Source organism: Plutella xylostella, chromosome 9 (assembly GCF_932276165.1).
Source record: "Plutella xylostella chromosome 9, ilPluXylo3.1, whole genome shotgun sequence".
NCBI lineage: Eukaryota > Metazoa > Arthropoda > Insecta > Lepidoptera > Plutellidae > Plutella > Plutella xylostella.
The window spans coordinates 3,370,010-3,388,291 of record NC_063989.1 but is presented as its reverse complement, the minus strand read 5'-3'; the positions used below and the strand labels follow the sequence as shown (position 1 = coordinate 3,388,291).

The window sequence follows — 18,282 nt, the reverse complement described above, 5'->3', positions numbered from 1 at the left end:
GCACTTTACTGTACCTAGGAGGTAGGTACAGTAGGTAGGTAAAGTGTTTCTGACATTCAGGCCGAAATGGGACAAAGTAATATAAAATATGACATCATTAGTAAAGCTGAAATGGGCGGTAGCTTTACCAGTTTCAATGGAGCCGTGCTTCCAGGGACAATGCCCATCATAACTCTTTAGAAATTTAGCTCGTAATAATATCTAGGGGGCGGAGTTCAACAGATCTTACTAAGTAGAACATTAATTATATCTACGTACTTTTAGGTACCGTATACCTAGATATACGCGTGAAGGTGCTGAATAGACAATAATATAATATGTGGTGGTTTTTACCTATAATTTAAGCCTTATTCGGAAAAGCTATATCGCTTACTTAGACTAAACGGTTAATAAAATTATATTTGTACAAGTAGGTACATCTCTGGTTTTTACCTAATAAATTTATGAGATTATTGTTGAAGTGGACGATTATATATATAAAATAATAACACTCATACTTACTAAATTAATTAACTACTTAAGTGCTTATTTATTAGGTAGTTTTATTGAGAATTTCATGTTGAAGACATTAACTTATAAAAGCTGTACGAAGTCTTCACAATCTGAAAATAACGAAAATATAAGTTAAAAATCAATGTTACATAGACGGCTTGTACTCAGCTGTTGGCTGGTGTCAAGTGATAGCCACTCACAGCTACGAAGGTGGTGAGCGAGACCTCGTTGAAGGGCCCCGCGTGGAACACGAGTCTCCGGTCGGTGGTGGCGCTCATGAGGAACACGCGGCGCCGCACGCGCGCGCTCGCCGCCACCCACCCGCTCGCGTACACCGACGCACTCACCACGCTGCTCTGGAAATGTTAAGATAGAAGGTTTTGTTATCAAATCGAGGAGCGGTGATAGCTTACTACAAGAACTGGACTGGCTTGGTATCATATTCCCAGCTACCCAGTGCAGTCAGGCTAAATGGCCGTGCATGACCTATGTTTGACACATGGATAAAAAGGTAGGCGGCAACATGACGTGAGGTGTTGACTGTTGAGGTATGGAGAAAGGAGTCTACACACCAAACCCGCCGACCCGCCGACACAGCCCGGCGGCTTTGTGTCGGCGACCCAAACCCGCCAACCCGCCAACATGTGTCATGGGGCTGTGTCGGTGAGTTAGTCGGCGGCAAGAAATCAGTACAACTTTTTTAGTTAGGCAGCGTTCCCACTACGCCGGACCGGCAGATCTGCCGCGCCGGTAAATCTGCCGGAAGAGCTAGTGGCTGTACAATTTATATGAAGCTATTCACATTATCCCGGGTCCGGCATTTTTGCCGAGCCCGGCATTTCTACCGAACGTTTTGTCACTACGAATTGCCGGTAGAACGACCGGGCCCGGAGTAATGTGAACGAGTTTGTGCCGGTATCTGTCCCCCGCTCGCCCCGCTCGCCCCGCTCGTGCTCCCCTCGTCCCGCCCGTGTTCCACTCACGTCATTCGGCTCGCATGTTGTGGTTCATGTTTCTGGTTTGATTCGTCTCTTCTAAGTTCACCCATTAATGTTTCAAATGTTCCAAGTGAAAATCTTTCCCGTAAAATAGGGTGTACCCAATGTTTTCTTTTATTTTGCCTTCTATTAAGATACCACCACAACACAACAATTTCGTCGTCCATTGTGGGCGCAGGTCCAAATTCAACTGAGGACTGTCTGAATTTCTTCCGGGATCGGATGTAATGTGAACACTCTGTCCGGTGTCCGGTTTTCGGCAGATCTGCCGGTCCGGCGTAGTGGGAACGCTGCCTTAGTGATTGCAGTGTGTACGAACGTGGAGTGTCGGCGGGCAACTGAGCGTGCGCGTACGCAAGTCGCCGGCCATGCCGCCGACTTGCACGCGCGGGTACGAGTCGCCGACATGATTCTTGAAACAAAGTCGCCGACACCAAGCCGCCGGGCTGTGTCGGCGGGTCGGCGGGTTTGGTGTGTAGACTCCTGAAGTATTCCACGGCTCCAAAAACAATCGCGTATTTCGCAAAAGATCTCTTACAAGCACCTAAGGGTAATTGTTCGGTACCGACGAACACTTTAATAATTGTATGTGGGTAGGTTCTTATATTTGTATGTGGGTAGGTTCTTTTATTTTTGACAGTCTACCAGTCGTTGGCAGCCTCTCGTCGGGTTATCTGCTCTTGTATTTCGGCGCGGTCTCGATATTCGCAATATTTGTATTTTCGGTTAAATATTACCAGCTACTATTAGGCATTATATTTGTGTATACGATTATAAGTGGACATGTGATTTTGTGTGTGAGAACCTCAAGATTAAAACGGATTACTCAAGCATCGGGAGGGCCCTCCACGCCGAGCTTTGGACCTTGAACCTTCACGTGAGCAAAAACCTATATAATATTTATTTTATTAAATATATTTATCCAACATTTTGGTAGCAGAGCGTGGTTTTAATACGGCTATATTATTAGGTTTTCGTGTTACGTAAGTTTTTGAGGTTAGCTCAGGGCGGCGTTATCAATTCGGTTAGCTTCATTGCATATTGTTTAGTAATAATTTTACTTTTGGAATACAGTTTCTATTGTACTAAGTATAGGTATATATTTATTTCGGTTCGGTCAATACTTATATTTGTGTTGGTTTTCGTACGGTAGGTACTACGGTAGCTACGGTAGCTAACTACTTAACTTTACGGCTATAATTTGATTATTATTGTAACTCAGATATTCGGTAGGTACAATTACGTCTCACGTTAGTAATTACCATATTGTCTCAGCTCGCTATGGGCGTTGAATCATTTATCTTTTAAGTTATAAACATACTTACCTATTTATTAACTAATCGTGCAATATTGCTGTGGTGAGATTTGGTCGGTGATTTGGTGATTCGACCTGAGAAAGTACCTAGTTACTTTATGTTGAATAATTTACGGCTGTAATATTGAAGTGTAGTTAATATTATTGTGAATTTAAATGGCGGTTGGTTTAGTCACTTTGTAACTTCGATTTCTTAGTAACTATAGCTTTTTGATTAAAGATAACTGGTTAATTTCATAGTAAATATTATACTTATAATACGGGATAAAGTTTTATTTGAATAAATTTCAGGAGTTAGTAAATATTGACGTTATAAAGTGAGGTGATATTCATAACCGACCATCGAGTTCGGTATTGTTGCGTTGTTTATTGTTTAAGATTGTAATATGGCTTTGAGAGCATCGTTTTCGGTATTTAAAGTAAAACTTCAATGGCTTATTGACAGTGCTGACTTGCTGGATCGACCTGAACATGTCAACCGTGTCTCTGTTCGACTGTTAACGGTAAATACGGAATTTACGAGTTTAGAAGCTTCATATCAACGAATAATTGAACTCGCGGACCCGGAAAATAATTCGGAAAATCAAATTTTAGAAGCGGCACGTAAGGAGTATGTGAGGGCATTAGAAGTTTAGAAGCTTTTGACAAATTAATGTATGAAAAATTAAAACAACGCCGGAGCACGAGCGGTTCCACGGACGAGTCGGAGCCGCGGTCAGACGGACACAGGTTCGACTCAGAGGCTTTGGTGTCGAGATTACCTACCCTGCAGTTACCTATTTTTACGGTTGATTTGGATCGGGCACACAATGGGTCGGATTTAATAATTTATTTGACAGCTTGGTAGATAATCGTACGGATTTGTCACCCTCACAGAAACTAGCTTATTTAATGTCATGCATTTCTGGTGAGGCTCGCGGGCTAATTCAACATATTAAAATATGGGATGCTGGTTATAAAACAGCTCGTGACCTTTTGATGCGGAGATACCAAAATTCCCGCCATCTAGCGGACGTTCATGTCGGTCAAATTATGAACTTGCCAATTATTTCGTCAAATTTAATCGGATTGCGATCGCAATTTTTAAATCCATTAATCGCGCCGCGTCCCCGGAGCGTCGGAGGAACGACCAGTGGAGTCCGCGTCGTGTGGCTCAAGTGGGCGGCAACGGTTATTCTCATCACCCTCAGCGTGACGGTGATGGTCGAAGGGATCAGCGGTGCGAACGTGAGGCGCCGCAGCGATCTTGTAATGATCGACAATAGGATACGGCTCCTACCTACCCATTGCAATCACCTGTTCAACATAAAACTATTTTACTTCCTACGGCTATTGTAAGAGTGCATGGTGATAACTTGGATGATTTTGTTGAAATTCGGGCTTTATTAGATGCAGGATCCCAAGGCTCTCTTATAACCTTAAATTTAGCTAGGAAGTTAGGATTAATGTTAGAACCTACGGATGAGCTGGTGAGAGGGGTAGGAGGATTAGAACTCGGTAATATTTTCGGTCGGTCTTGTGTTTCATTTTCACCTTCGGGAAAGCGGTTTCCGGTTATTTCCACTCCGGTTACTTGTTTACGGAATCTTGTCGGTAATCAGCCAACATTTAATTTAAATGAATCGGTATTAAATTTATGTGAAGGACTGTTCTTAGCTGATCCAGAGTTTTATAAGTCCAAACCAGTTGAGTTATTACTCGGTTCGGATGTTTACGGTTCACTAGTCGGTGGTGATAAAATTACTTTAGGTACAAACGGTTTAACGGCGTATAATTCGGTATTTGGTTACATTTTATTGGGACCTATTGATCATTCGTTTGACGTAACTTCGGAGCCAGCAGGTGATGTTTTTGCTTTATCACTTTCGGATGCTTTACAAAAGTTTTGGGAGGTTGAAGAGCCTCTATCGGTTTCACAGATCACCCCAGCTGACGAGGAGTGTGAACAGCTTTATAAGCAAAATACACATCGGCTATCAGACGGTCGGTTCTCTACTCGACTTTTATTTGTTTCGTCGCGTCCAGTGTTAGGTGAGTCTCGTTACATAGCCGAGAAACAATTTCATGCGGTAGAAAGACGGCTTATGAAAAATTTGGTCTTAAGAAAGGAGTACATCAGTTTTATGCGGGAGTATGAAGAACTGGGACATATGTCGGTTTCAAAATTTAATTATAAATCGGGCGAGGAACACTTTTTTATCCCACATCATGCGGTTTTTAAATATTCGGGTGACGTGCCCAAAATTCGGGTGGTTTTTAATGGCAGTTGCGTCACATCTACGGGCGTATCATTGAATCAGTGTCTTCACACTGGTCCCAAATTACAAAGGGACATAACGGACATTTTATTAAATTTTCGGAGACATAAAATTATTTTCATTTGTGACGTCAAACAAATGTTTCGGCAAACGGTAATAGACGAATCGGATCGGAAGTACCAACTTATATTATGGCGGGAGTCTCCTGATCAGCCTCTCCTCACATATGAGTTGTGTACTAACACTTACGGGTTGCGGTGTAGCCCGTACATTGCTAACTAATCGAACAATCTTGGAGCTCGCCGAGCAAGAGTGTGAAAGCCTTCCTCGTGCGGCAGCGGTTTTAAGAACAGATGTGTACGTAGATGACATAATCACTGGTACGGATTCGGAATCTGATGCGTTGAGCCTTCAGCAAGAACTCATTACTTTAATGAAATCGGGTGGTTATGAGCTCCGTAAATGGATTTCAAATAGCTCAGCAATTCTACAAGGTTTACCTGATGATCATAAACAATTACCTCTCTTATTTGAAAATTCGGAAAATCCCCATACGGTTGCGGTTCTCGGCGTTTTGTATGATCCGGTTCGAGATGTCTTTTCTTATAAACTAAATCTTGGTGCATCGAGTTCGGACACTAAACGATCTATTTTATCTGTAGTTGCCCGGATATTTGACCCTAAGGGTTGGATTTGCCCAGTAGTGTATTGGGTTAAATGTTTACTGCAGCGTTTTTGGCTAAACAAGCTCGATTGGAATGATCCTTTACCTTCGGATTTGTTGCGTGAGTGGCAAGCGTTTCGGGAAGACTTGGTTAACCTTAAAAGGTTGGCTATTCCTCGATGTACTATGACTAAGCCTGCAAGCAGCTACTCATTACATGGGTTCTGTGATGCTTCGGAGTTAGGTTTTGCGGCAGTGGTTTATTTGCGATCAAGTAACCAAGACGGCTCGGTGTCGGTACACTTGCTCATGGCTAAGAGCAAGGTCGCCCCTCTCAGGACACGTCCCACCATTCCTAAATTGGAGTTGTGTGGAGCCGTGCTACTGGTTAAGCTTCTCAATCATGTGAGTCTTTGTCTTCAAAGATCCGTTGAATTTGAGGAGATAGTTGGATGGACCGACAGTATGATTTCTTTGGCATGGATTAATACATCACCTCATACTCTTCAAGTATACGAGGCTAACAGAGTTTCACAAATTCAAAATTCTGCGGTTACTATCACCTGGCGACATGTACCTGGCAATTTGAATCCGGCAGACGTCGCTTCACGCGGGTCAACGGCTTCAACGTTACTTTCTCATCCATTGTGGTGGGAACCTGCCTGGCTTACTCAACATGAGTCCGCCTGGCCCTCTCGCGAGGTGGAGAGGCCTTCGGAACTGCCTGGTATTAGATGTTGTGCAGTTACTAAAACGGAATCGGATTCGGAATTTGAGTGGATTTTAGATAGATATAGTTCACTTGATAAATTAATATCGGCTACAGGTTGGATTCGGAGATTTATTCATAATTGTAAAAATAAAAATAATCGGATTTCAAAGCAATATTTAACGGTGACAGAAAGGAAAGAATCCTTACTTTGTTGGGTCAGTTTGATTCAAAAGAAACATTTCGGTTCGGAAATTGAAGCTCTAGGTAACGGCGAGCAGATCAGAGGCAATTTAAGGAGTCTTACTCCATTCGTAGACTCTCGTGGACTGTTGCGCGTTGGCGGTCGGCTCCAAAATGCGGAGATCGGATTAGAAGCAAAACATCCCTTGCTTCTGCCAAAATCGGGACATTTCGTAAAACTTTTAATTTTGGATTTGCATTTGAAAAATTGTCATGCGGGACCAAATGCTCTTACAGTGCCACAAACTTATCTGTTCCGGTGACAGTTCAAGTAAATATCTAATATTTCTTCATTCTATAAGATTTTAAGTTTGCCTGTGGTGGTAATTTGCCCTTGCGGTTATAATAAACCCATCTAATCTATATTAATATACAATTAATTAGTAAGTTATGAGATATGAATCCATTTAGTTCGCTCTCACCGGAACAGATAAGTTTGTGGCACTATACGGCTATATTACAACGGAATTTTTGGGTACTTTCAGCTAGGAGAGCTGTCAGGAATGTCACTTTTAAGTGCATTCAATGTTACAAATTGAAAGGCCTGACGACTCAGCCATTGATGGGTAATTTGCCTCGTGATCGCGTTACTTCGGCTAGACCTTTTCAAGGTATCGGTACGGATTTTGCTGGACCTTTCCAGGTCAAAACACATAAGTTACGGAATCCGAAAATCACCAAAGCATACTTATGCGTGTTCGTGTGTCTGGCCACAAAATCGGTTCACCTGGAGTTGGTTTCGGAACTATCTACTGAGGCTTTTATTGCCGCCTTGTCTCGGCTTGTGTCAAGGCGCGGCTTGCCCTCCCTTATTCGGTCGGACTGTGGCACTAATTAAAAGGGTGCTGATAATTATTTAAGGGAAGTTTATCGTTTTTTGGAACAAAATCAAAATTATATCGGTCATAATATGTCCAAGCGCGGTATTACTTGGATTTTTGATCCTCCAGCTTGTCCATCATGGGGTGGTTTGTTTGAGGCTGCGGTTAAATCGGCGAAAACTCATTTAAAACGGTGCATAGGGGAAACAAAATTAACTTTTGAGGAACTTAGCACGGTTTTCTGCAAAATTGAGGCCGTACTGAACTCTAGACCTTTGTGTCCCATCTCCTCAAGCCCTCATGATCTGGAGGTATTGACCCCTGGTCATTTTCTTATCGGTCATCCGCTGGATGCTCTACCGGAGTATCCGTTGCAAGATGTGAAGATGAATAGATTAAGTCGGTTTCAGCTGTTACAGCAAATTTCACAAAGTTTTTGGCATCGGTGGCACTTAGAATATCTTCACACTTTGCAAAAGCGGGTCAAATGGACGGACTCCACCTCTCCTCCTAAGGAAGGTGATTTAGTTCTGCTGAAAGAGGACAACGTCCCTCCTCTTCAGTGGAATCGCGGTCGGATAATTAAACTCTACCCAGGATCGGATGGTGTGGTCAGATTAGCGGATATTCGGGTTGCAAATGGAGCAACGCTCAAGCGGGCAATAGGTAGGCTATCTAGACTATTCTAGACTGCCTTTAGACTAATTACAAAAAAATCGGTTGTACGTATATACTTATTTATTTTTAAGCAGCGGTTACTGCTTAGGCGGGAGAATGTTCGGTACCGACGAACACTTTAATAATTGTATGTGGGTAGGTTCTTTTATTTTTGACAGTCTACCAGTCGTTGGCAGCCTCTCGTCGGGTTATCTGCTCTTGTATTTCGGCGCGGTCTCGATATTCGCAATATTTGTATTTTCGGTTAAATATTACCAGCTACTATTAGGCATTATATTTGTGTATACGATTATAAGTGGACATGTGATTTTGTGTGTGAGAACCTCAAGATTAAAACGGATTACTCAAGCATCGGGAGGGCCCTCCACGCCGAGCTTTGGACCTTGAACCTTCACGTGAGCAAAAACCTATATAATATTTATTTTATTAAATATATTTATCCAACAGTAATTAAAGGTCTTCTATGAGCTTCTGTGTTCTTGCGAAACGCCACTCAATCCAGTGAATGAAGGTAAGCAAGATATATAATTATAATCAATGACATAGGATATCTTGTTCCCCTTCACTGATGCCGGAAAGTGTGAGAAAAGCTAGAAGAGAAAAACCTACTCGCTGAAAACCCATGGTGGGGTCGCTACGATACAGCTCAGCTATACCGGGTGAAGGTTGTTGAGTTTGTGTACCTAGGTAGTTAAGTAATTTACTGTCTAGATCTGGATTACACATTATTAGTAAATAATCGATTTTATAGAGTTACTAGTTAAGCACTATTGTAACTACCTACCTGGTATATAATTTGATGCCCGTGCCAATAATAAAAGAACAGTTGAACCATTAATCCTCCAAACAGTGTTGCTGCTAAGAATACGCCTGATGTTTCTAACTGAAAAAAAAAATCAACAAAATAATATAATATTGTTAAGTTACCTTATTGTTATGTTATCTAGATAAGAATGACTTATAATTTATAAGTCATTCTTATCTAGATTTTTACATAGGTACGTCATCAGAGTTCAGCAATGATAATCGGCCACCTAGGTAGCTAGGTACTATCATCCACTAAACGGATATAGTAAAACTGTTTAGGCCGCATTTTAATTAGTTTCATAGACAAATAAATAACTTACGCTATCTACACTATACAATATCAATGCCAAATTAATGGAGGCAAACAATAAGTAGACGAATAGAACTGGTGACATCATGGAGTTGCAGAGATTGTGAGCCCTGGAAGTAAAAGCTTTTTATAAAACCGCTTTGTAAAAGGAAAGCTCAAAGGCATTACTATGACGGCAACATACTTAAGCAACTCGACGTATCTTTTATAACAATTAACCAGATTTTTCTTTTGTTCCTCCTCATCATCAGTATCCAGCGCTCGCTTGAACATTTCACACAGCACCTCGACCTGGCCCGCCAGCAGTATCATCATGGCCACACAAAGACCGTCCCAGCCATTCACATAGATGTTGCTGCATATGCCATAAAATAGCTGCCAGACCACGTAGGAGTAGACCTTCCACCGGCCTGAGTAGAGCCCCGTGGGCCACAGCCAGAAGTAGCCGACGTCATCCGGGTCCAACTCCCCATAGGTCTCCATCCGTTTAACGGTCGAATAGACGTTTCGTCCGTAAATCCAATTGGTGATAGCGATGCTCATCGCCCAGTAAGCCATGATACATTTCTGCCCGTGCTTAATGTACCGGGTGACTATCGGCTGCAGGTGCGGGTCTCGGAGCTGCTCGGTCTCCAGCTGCGACATGCGGTCCATGAGGCGCCGCCAGTCCGCGATGTGCCTCATGATGTTGAACAGCTTGAACACCGCCATTTGGAACACCCCTTGTTTCAACAGAATCATGAAGTAGTAAAATGGCTGCCCGGATATGGGCAAGTAAATAAAGTGGCCGATATGAGTGATCATGTAGCATGTGAGTATGGTGCGGTAGACGATTCTTTGTCTGGGAGTGTGGCTCGGCTCCCATATTATGAAAAACTTAAAGTAATTTAAGATGATACACAGAGATGGATATCGTGGGTCATGTAAGTAGTTTAATATCCACTTGATCATGGTATCTATAGTATGTTTAAAAGCGACCAGATTCGCCGAAGTTTTCGAAGATATTAACGTTGTTTGATGGAGAATGTCCTTTAGATAGGTATTACAGCTAAGGAAAATAGTATTTCATTAAATTAAATTTATTATATTTAAGCACCTCCTCAAGTAGAAACGCTTAAGTAGATAATTACAGCAAAATTGCCCTTTTCAGGTAATAGGAATAGGGTAGATATTATTGTAACACTTTCTTATTAAGAATGTCTAAGTACCGATCATTTATTCAAAAGATTTTATAACAAATCATATTAAGGGTGAGAATTATTATTATTATCATCGTTTTAATTCCTTTAAAAAGTAGTTATATTAATTGTTATTTATATCTACTCTTTGAGTAGGTAGGCACTTTTTTCATGAAAGAAATAAGTATGTAGATTTTATAGGTACCTAGGTAACTACTAGAAATGTACTTCATTGTAAGTATAATTTGCAATCTATACCTTCTTTTACTAGTTGGAAAAAAGTATTATTTTAATACCTAGTTGACTTTGTGTTTTGGTTAGGTTAGTTAAAACCATCATCATCATCATCATCAGCCAATAATCATCCATTGCTGGACATAGGCCTCTCCCAAGGAGCGCCACAACACTCGGTCCTCGGCCTTCCTCATCCAACCACTACCCGCCACCCGCCTAAGGTCGTCAGTCCAGCGGGCAGGAGGGCGTCCCACGCTAGGTTTGCCTGTTCGTGGTCTCCACTCGAGAACTCGTCTACCCCAACGGTTTTCGGTTCTTCGGCAGATATGACCAGCTCACTGCCACTTCAGCTTGCATATTTTGACAGCTATGTCGGTAACCTTAGTCCTCTGACGGATAACCTCATTTCTGATACGATCCATCAGAGAAACCCCAAGCATAGCTCTCTCCATAGCACGCTGAGCGACTTTAAATCGGTGGACCAGTCCTACCGTCAGTGTCCACGTCTCTGCACCATACGTCATCACTGGCAGGACGCACTGGTTGAAGACTCTTGTCTTCAGGCTCTGAGGAATGGCCGAGGAGAATATGTGACGAAGTTTCCCGAATGCAGCCCAACCCAGTTGGATGCGCCTTGCAGCCTCCTTGTCGAAGTTGCTTCTGCCTAGCCGAATAGTCTGCCCGAGGTAGACATATTCTTGCACAACTTCGAGTGTTGCCTCACTAACGGCGACCGGCTCCGGTTTGATGTGAGCATTGTACATGACTTTCGTCTTGTCCAAGTTCATTCCGAGGCCTACACGTCGGGAAGCAGCATTTAGGCCACTTAGCATCCAGCTGAGTTCCTGCAGAGATTCTGCCATAATAACGATGTCGTCCGCGAAGCGGAGGTGTGACATGTACTCGCCATTTATACATATGCCATGTCCTTTCCAGTCCAACGTCTTAAAGACATCTTCCAATGCATTGGTGAACAGTTTCGGAGATATCACATCCCCCTGTCTCACTCCAGTTAAAACCAATATAATCTTATTAGTTCCTATTGAATACAATTATAATTTACCTACTTAATTTATAAAGGCAAAGTTGAGTGAACTGCCCCTTAAGTTTAAAAACATAGCAGAACCTACTACTTATTCATTTATCACGGTACCTTTTCATTTATGTACCTAATCATCACCCGGTCAAATAAGGTGACAAAATTAGTAAATTGATAGTGATAATGGTGGTGGATATTAAACAGTAATGAAGACTTCACTTTATGCATTTTGCTAAATGATTGAGACTAGAGGTGCCACCGGGTGCCACTTTATAATGCTAGGAAATTATAACTTTCATAGTTTCCGTAGGCAAAGATTTCAGTGAACATTAATATATTTATAATTCTCAAATATACGGTTTATTTATTCCTGAAATTTATTAGGTAACCTAACGGTGACTGCAAAAATGCTACGGAGTCGCGTAGCAAAAGCTACAGAACTCGTAGCAGCTACGTGATTCAGCGCAGCACTAGGTTTTTTTTATAGTACTTAAATTACTTTATTAAAAAAAAACCTAACTTAAATAAAATAAATATGATGTTTGTATACTTAATAAAAGTTCACTGATAAATTTTTGAATGATAACACTTTTGAGTAGGTAACTAATACTGACGTAAGTATGAAAGTGTTAAAATTACCTAGTCCACTTTGCCTGTTATTATATTCAGTCTGTATATCACCCCGACTATTTTAAATGATGTAAGTAGGTACTTGGGTAGTTAAACAATTTAAAATGTATAAGTATTAATGAAGGAAGTTTGAATCTTAAAATAATTATTCAGGTGATAGTTATTTTAACAGCGTTACTATCTTTAGAATCTTTGACAAACCCAGTCGCATCTAGACTTAACTAACTATGCAGAAAGTGTTCGACTACTTGCATGACCCACGATATCCATCGCTGTGCATCGTCTTAAATTACTTCAAGTTTTTCCTAATATGGGAGCCCAGCCACACGCCCAGACAACGAGTCATCTACCGCACCATACTCACATTCTACATGATCACATACATAGGACAGCTAATTTACTTGCCCATATCCGGGCAGCCATTTTACTACTTCATGATTCTGTTGAAACAAGGGGTGTTCCAGATGGCGGTGTTCAAGCTGTTCAACATCATGAGGCACATCGCGGACTGGCGGCGCCTCATGGACCGCATGTCGCAGCTGGAGAACGAGCAGCTCCTGGACCCGCACCTGCAGCCGATAGTCACCCGGTACATTAAGCACGGACAGAAATGTATAATGGCTTACTGGGTGATGAGCGTCGGTATCACTGTTTGGACTTACGCCAAAAACACAGTATTCGCTGTAATACATTTAGAGACTCGGGGAGAGTTGGACCCGGATGACGTCGGCTACTTCTGGCTGTGGCCCACGGGGCTCTACTCCGGGCGGTGGAAGGTCTACTCCTATGTGATCTGGCAGGTGTTGTACGGCATGTGCAGCAATATCTATGTGAATGGCTGGGACGCCCTCTGTGTGGCGATGATGATAGTGTTGGCGGGACAGTTGGAGGTGCTGAGTGCGATGTTTAAACACTCGCTGGACACTGATGATGAAATGGAGCAAGAGAAGAACCTCGTCAATTGTTATAAGCGATACATTGAGTTACTTGAGTAAGTATGTAAACAGTTCTTATCTTCGCTGAATGCAACCTTTGGGCTTTCGGGTGTCTAGGGATCCAGCCCATGGATAATTGGACAATCAAGCGATAGAAGCGAGGAAAAAGTGTATCCAATACCTATTTAATATACTTACCTATCATTCAGCACTATAAAGTCCTTCAAAGCATTTAAAATATCACAGCCATGGCGGTATGTTTGAGGTCCTATTGTTAATTTATTACTACTGATTACACTGAGGTTTAAACAAACAAAACCATTTTTTTCAGGACTCACAAATTGTGCAACGCTATGGTTTCTCCAGTTCTGTTCGTGTACTTATTAGTTGCATCTATAAATTTGGCGTTGATTTTGTATAGTTTGAAAAGTGTAAGTTTTATTAGTTTACAATAAAGCCAAAGTACTTTATTTTCTATTGACCTTTAATACTCCTGGATCTAAGAATACCCTATTAAATGTTTGAAACCGATTCAACTTTGTTTGAGAGCCCTGGAACTAACGATTTGATTTTTTTTTGCAGCTAGAAAGATCAGGCGTTTTACTAGCATGCTCAATGTTTGGTGGATTGATGGTACAGCTGTTCTTTTATTACTGGCACGGTCAACAAGTTATTTATCAGGCACGTACAAAAAAGAAAATATGGGATTTTTCATTTTATTAATACTAGCTTAGCCCCTGTTTTATCATACTCGGTTAGATCATAACCAAGGAGTAGTTGTTAACTTTTGAGACATCTGTTTGTGCCATTTAATATGAAGATGACGTATAATTGATGAACTAATCCCTTGTTATGATCTAACCGAGTATGATGAAATGTGCCGTCAACCTAAGACAGTTAGTGCCAATTTCTCCATTGTCGGTTATCTAACCGACAGGGATTGATTTATAAATTAAACGTCATCTCCGTAGAAAATTCATGACATATTGAGTCAATAGTTAACCACTACTCCCTGGTTATACTCTAACCGAAAATGGAGAAATTGGCACTTAGCCCACAAAAGGTGCCTGGTTGGATAGAAAAGGCCGAGGGCATTGTTTTGTAGCGCCGTTTTGGAAAGATATAGATCGCACCCAGTGCTTTGGGAGAGTCCTACGTCCAGCAGTGGACTGCTATAGGCTAATGATCATGATGAATGATGATGTTTATGATACCTTCTATATAATTTTCAGAGCAGCGTGGTGAGTGCGTCGGTGTACGCGAGCGCCTGGGTGGCGGCGAGCGCGCGCTTGCGGCGCCGCGTGTTCCTCATGAGCGCCACCACCGACCGGAGACTCGTGTTCCACGCGGGGCCCTTCAACGAGGTCTCGCTCACCACCTTCGTAGCTGTGAGTAGCTATCACACGATACCTTTAGAAAGGAAGTGAAAGAAAGATAGAAGGACTAATAAACCATCGCCAACAGCTTAATACAACAGCCTTTTTAATACCTTCTGCTTTACAATCCGTCTATGTAACATTGATTTTTAACTTATATTTTCGTTATTTTCAGATTGTGAAGACTTCATACAGCTTTTATAAACTAATGACTTCTACCTAAATTGTAGCGGTGGTAGCTCAGTCGGGTGAGCGCCCGCTTCTCAATCAAGAGATGCGGGTTCGAATCCCGGCGCTGACATGTACCAATGAGTTCTTTTCTGAATTTAAGTACAATGTATACCATCGCTCTTACGGTGAAGGAAAACATCGTGAGGAAACCTGCATATCTAGATTTAGCACATCAATCTAAATATGTGAACCCACCAACCCGCATTGGACCAGCGTGGTGGGAAATGGTCCAAGCTTAGGAAGGCAGTTTAGACCTTGGGGATATGCACAAAGGTTCCATTCGAGAGAGCCAGGTGCAGGTACTTACACCCCCACAGAGAATAGAATAGAATAGAATACCTAAATTGTAACTTAAGTATCAAGATTCATGAAAATAAAATAAAGAATTAGGTACGTTATTTTTTGCATAAGTTCGCCTGTTTTATGTACAAGTATATTATTTAAGTAGGGCAGCGATGCTCGCAGGCCCTCGCTAGTGAATATTCGTGAAACCTTTCAGCTGATAATAAGATAAGCGGCATGTTGCGTACTTTTATATTACAGTTCGATTTACACAACTTGACCAAATTTGTTTGTAGGGAACTATATAAATCGGCTTGTTTCTTTCAGCCAAGAAACAAAATCAGGTATACATAACCATGCTAGGAAACTAGACGTGGACGAAAACATTCATTATATTCGTCTCACAAGTTTATATTTAGAATGTTTCACGCCATTTGTTAGTCATCTTTTGTGAATCGCAGATACTAATAACCTAATTATGTAAGTAAAGTGAAAGATAAAAATAATGATTACTGTAGAAGGAAATGGTTTGTTGGCAACTTCGTACGGAGGTAAGTACACACAAGATGCCTGAAGACAATATTCAATTTTCTGCCGTCGAACGTAGCTTGTTATTAGGTTTATCTGGAACTATGGTTGACTATTCCGTGAAGACAGCAATATTCAGAGTCGTGTGGTTTTGAAACAATGGTATTAAACCCTCCAGTCCATACTGGATCCCGTTTTTATCCAGAAATAAATAAAAATAACCTAATCTGATTAGTCAGATACTTAGGTACCTTATCAGATTGCTTTTTGATTACTTATTACGTAGCTCGGTACCTAGTGTACTTACGTGATTTTGATGATCATAGAGTACGTGTAAAATACAATATCACTGAATATAGTTTTATCTAACCTTGTATAGGTACTATTTTAGTTTAGGTTTATTAGTCGTAGATCACATTTTATTCTGTTTTATTTGATAAAGACCACTCTAGAGTACCTTGTATTATGGGGCTATGCACTTTTGATAAGGGCGCCAACCCGTGCATCCACGTTTGTTAGTTCGACCGCATAATAATAACTGTTCGACTTATAAAAATATTGCTATGATTGGATTGCAATTGAGTTGTTTTCCTGAATAGGCAGTCAGCTAGTACGGCACGGTAGTTCGATTTATAGCCTGTTTGCTGTCTGTATCACAGTAACAAGGAGACATGCAGTTTGTTTCTGATGTAGGTTCTTATACCTAGATGTAGGTAGGTATTTCTACCAATTTTGTTCCTCGAAAATATCCAGATACCTAGTAGGTACCTAACTACAGTAGGAATTAGACAATAAAAATGCTAGAAGATATGTTACCATTTGTATTACTGTGTGACAAAATAAAAACAAAATGATGTGAAACTCCTCTTTTTTGAGTAGATTAAAAGTTGTTAAATCACTCAAAGTAAACAATCATCTAATCTGCCTCATTCTACTAGACACCCTTTGTTATACCGAACATGCTGTAAGCACTAAGCTAGGTAGGCGTAATACAAAACCATAAAAAGCTCAATTGAAAGTTTCACACTATTCCACAGCAGTGCTAGTGAGCTTTAAATCCAGGGCTGTAAAACTCATTTTGTCAGCAGTTCCGGAGGTGTCAGCAATATCCGCATTTTATACATCCCTGGCCATGAAGCACAGAGCGCTATTAAGACGTGACAAAAGTTCTCCGTCGCGCTCGCTCTTGAGGCTGCGCGATGTGAGTGAGCGCGATGCAAAACTCTTGTCACGTCTTAAATGCGTCCCGTACTAGCCCTTCTGGAAGAGAATTATTCTCGGAGCCTGCAAACATACAGACTGCATTATTGTGGCGGGTCATGCATTGAATAGGAGCTTTATTGTTTTTGAAAATAATTAAAGATATTAAAAAAGTTTAGTGAAAAAATTATGATTTTATTAATCACTTGTGATGGCAGTTTTATTAAAGTTATTTATATAGTAAGTAGGTGTGTGATGCTAATTATTAAGTATTTGATTATTGTTTTATGATAAAAGAATAAGTGGTACATCCATGGACTTTACAAATATCTATAGGCAGAAAGAGCCCCCCTTATCCGAACGGAGAGTAGTTTGTAAAAAATTACGTTCATCAGAAAATTTTATATTTTTACGACGAATAAAAACATTTGACTTTGACTTTGACTTTTCTACATAGCTTTACACACTTTTGTACCTTGTCAAACTCACATTTTCAACCGCCTAATCATTCATTGAAATATTGATGGATTGTATACTGACTAAGGTGTGCTGCTTGTGAATCTAACCAAAACAATACCATACCTACCTACTTATATTTTTAATCCACGTGGAATATTAATCAGCCAAGACAAACCATTCCGGTTTAATGGCGCTGTCAAACAAAAATGTAATGTATATTTGCCTGTTTTTATAAATAAAAAAAATAAAATAAAATAGAGTCGGGGAACCAGAAACATTTGGCAACGGCATTTGTCTGGGAACACAGTTCGTCCGTTAAACGCTAGTAGAGTTTAATCCAGTTTTAAATCTTACCAGAGGATTCATTTCTAGTAATTTGTTTTACCAACCAAAAGGACAAATCTGGAAACACGTTAGGGAGATTACTAGTTCAGTTTTAGACAAAGAATCTGAATAAATATGCCAAAAGTATTTTATTCGAGTTCCAGCAGAGATTATACCTAGTTTACAAACAGGTAGACAATATAATTAGAGTATCGTTTTAATTTAATGTCTATCAAAAGTGAAACTATAAAAAATATAAAGCATATTAGATTCATTTCTACGGTGCCTGTAAGTTGTTGTATGATCTTAAGTACAAGTACTTGTTCAGTGCCAAGTTTCAGTGGAATAGTGCTCTCGAAATTCTTTGCATTTATTTATCTAAAGTCTGCATGAAGTAGAAACACTTCGGTAAGCTGCACTACTTGAAGGTTTATTCAGGATTTAAGACAGAAAACAAATAGGTAGGTTCTTAATTTATGTAAGAATCTCTCAGTGGCGAAGGGTCCATTTACTTGTAAGGGAAGCCGGTGTGAAAAAATTTAATTACTTACTTACCTATTATTACACATCG

At 40.7% G+C, this 18,282-nt stretch overlaps 2 protein-coding genes across 2 annotated transcripts; one reads left to right on the top strand and one right to left on the bottom strand.

Annotated features, from left to right (window-relative positions):
- Positions 1–473: 473 nt before the first annotated feature.
- On the bottom strand, positions 474–10,281 carry LOC105383922 (odorant receptor 46a-like). The gene is made up of 5 exons (XM_048623161.1): positions 9,480–10,281; positions 9,306–9,405; positions 8,963–9,061; positions 693–848; positions 474–602 (listed from the first exon to the last, which is right to left on the bottom strand). Exons 1-5 carry the CDS (start codon positions 10,244–10,246, stop codon positions 555–557), a joined length of 1,170 nt encoding a protein of 389 aa, XP_048479118.1. The 5' UTR covers positions 10,247–10,281; the 3' UTR covers positions 474–554.
- A 2,302-nt stretch (positions 10,282–12,583) lies between these two features.
- LOC119691420 lies at positions 12,584–14,916 on the top strand. The gene is made up of 5 exons (XM_048623187.1): positions 12,584–13,367; positions 13,643–13,742; positions 13,894–13,992; positions 14,544–14,699; positions 14,863–14,916. The coding sequence occupies exons 1-5, from the start codon at positions 12,604–12,606 to the stop codon at positions 14,908–14,910; spliced, it is 1,167 nt and encodes a 388-aa protein (XP_048479144.1). The 5' UTR covers positions 12,584–12,603; the 3' UTR covers positions 14,911–14,916.
- The last annotated feature ends 3,366 nt before the right edge of the window (positions 14,917–18,282 follow it).

Bases quoted from the DNA above. Each gene is read 5' to 3' on its own strand.
- LOC105383922 (XM_048623161.1), bottom strand. From the start codon at position 10,246: ATGATCAAGTGGATATTAAACTACTTACATGACCCACGATATCCATCT. The intron at 9,406-9,479 runs GTATGTTGCCGT...TTTTACTTCCAG, and splicing joins AGATACGTCGAGTTGCTTAA to GGCTCACAATCTCTGCAACT. The intron at 603-692 runs GTGAGTGGCTAT...CGTTATTTTCAG, and splicing joins CGCTCACCACCTTCGTAGCT to ATTGTGAAGACTTCGTACAG.
- LOC119691420 (XM_048623187.1), top strand. From the start codon at position 12,604: ATGCAGAAAGTGTTCGACTACTTGCATGACCCACGATATCCATCGCTG. The intron at 13,368-13,642 runs GTAAGTATGTAA...CATTTTTTTCAG, and splicing joins CGATACATTGAGTTACTTGA to GACTCACAAATTGTGCAACG. The intron at 14,700-14,862 runs GTGAGTAGCTAT...CGTTATTTTCAG, and splicing joins CGCTCACCACCTTCGTAGCT to ATTGTGAAGACTTCATACAG.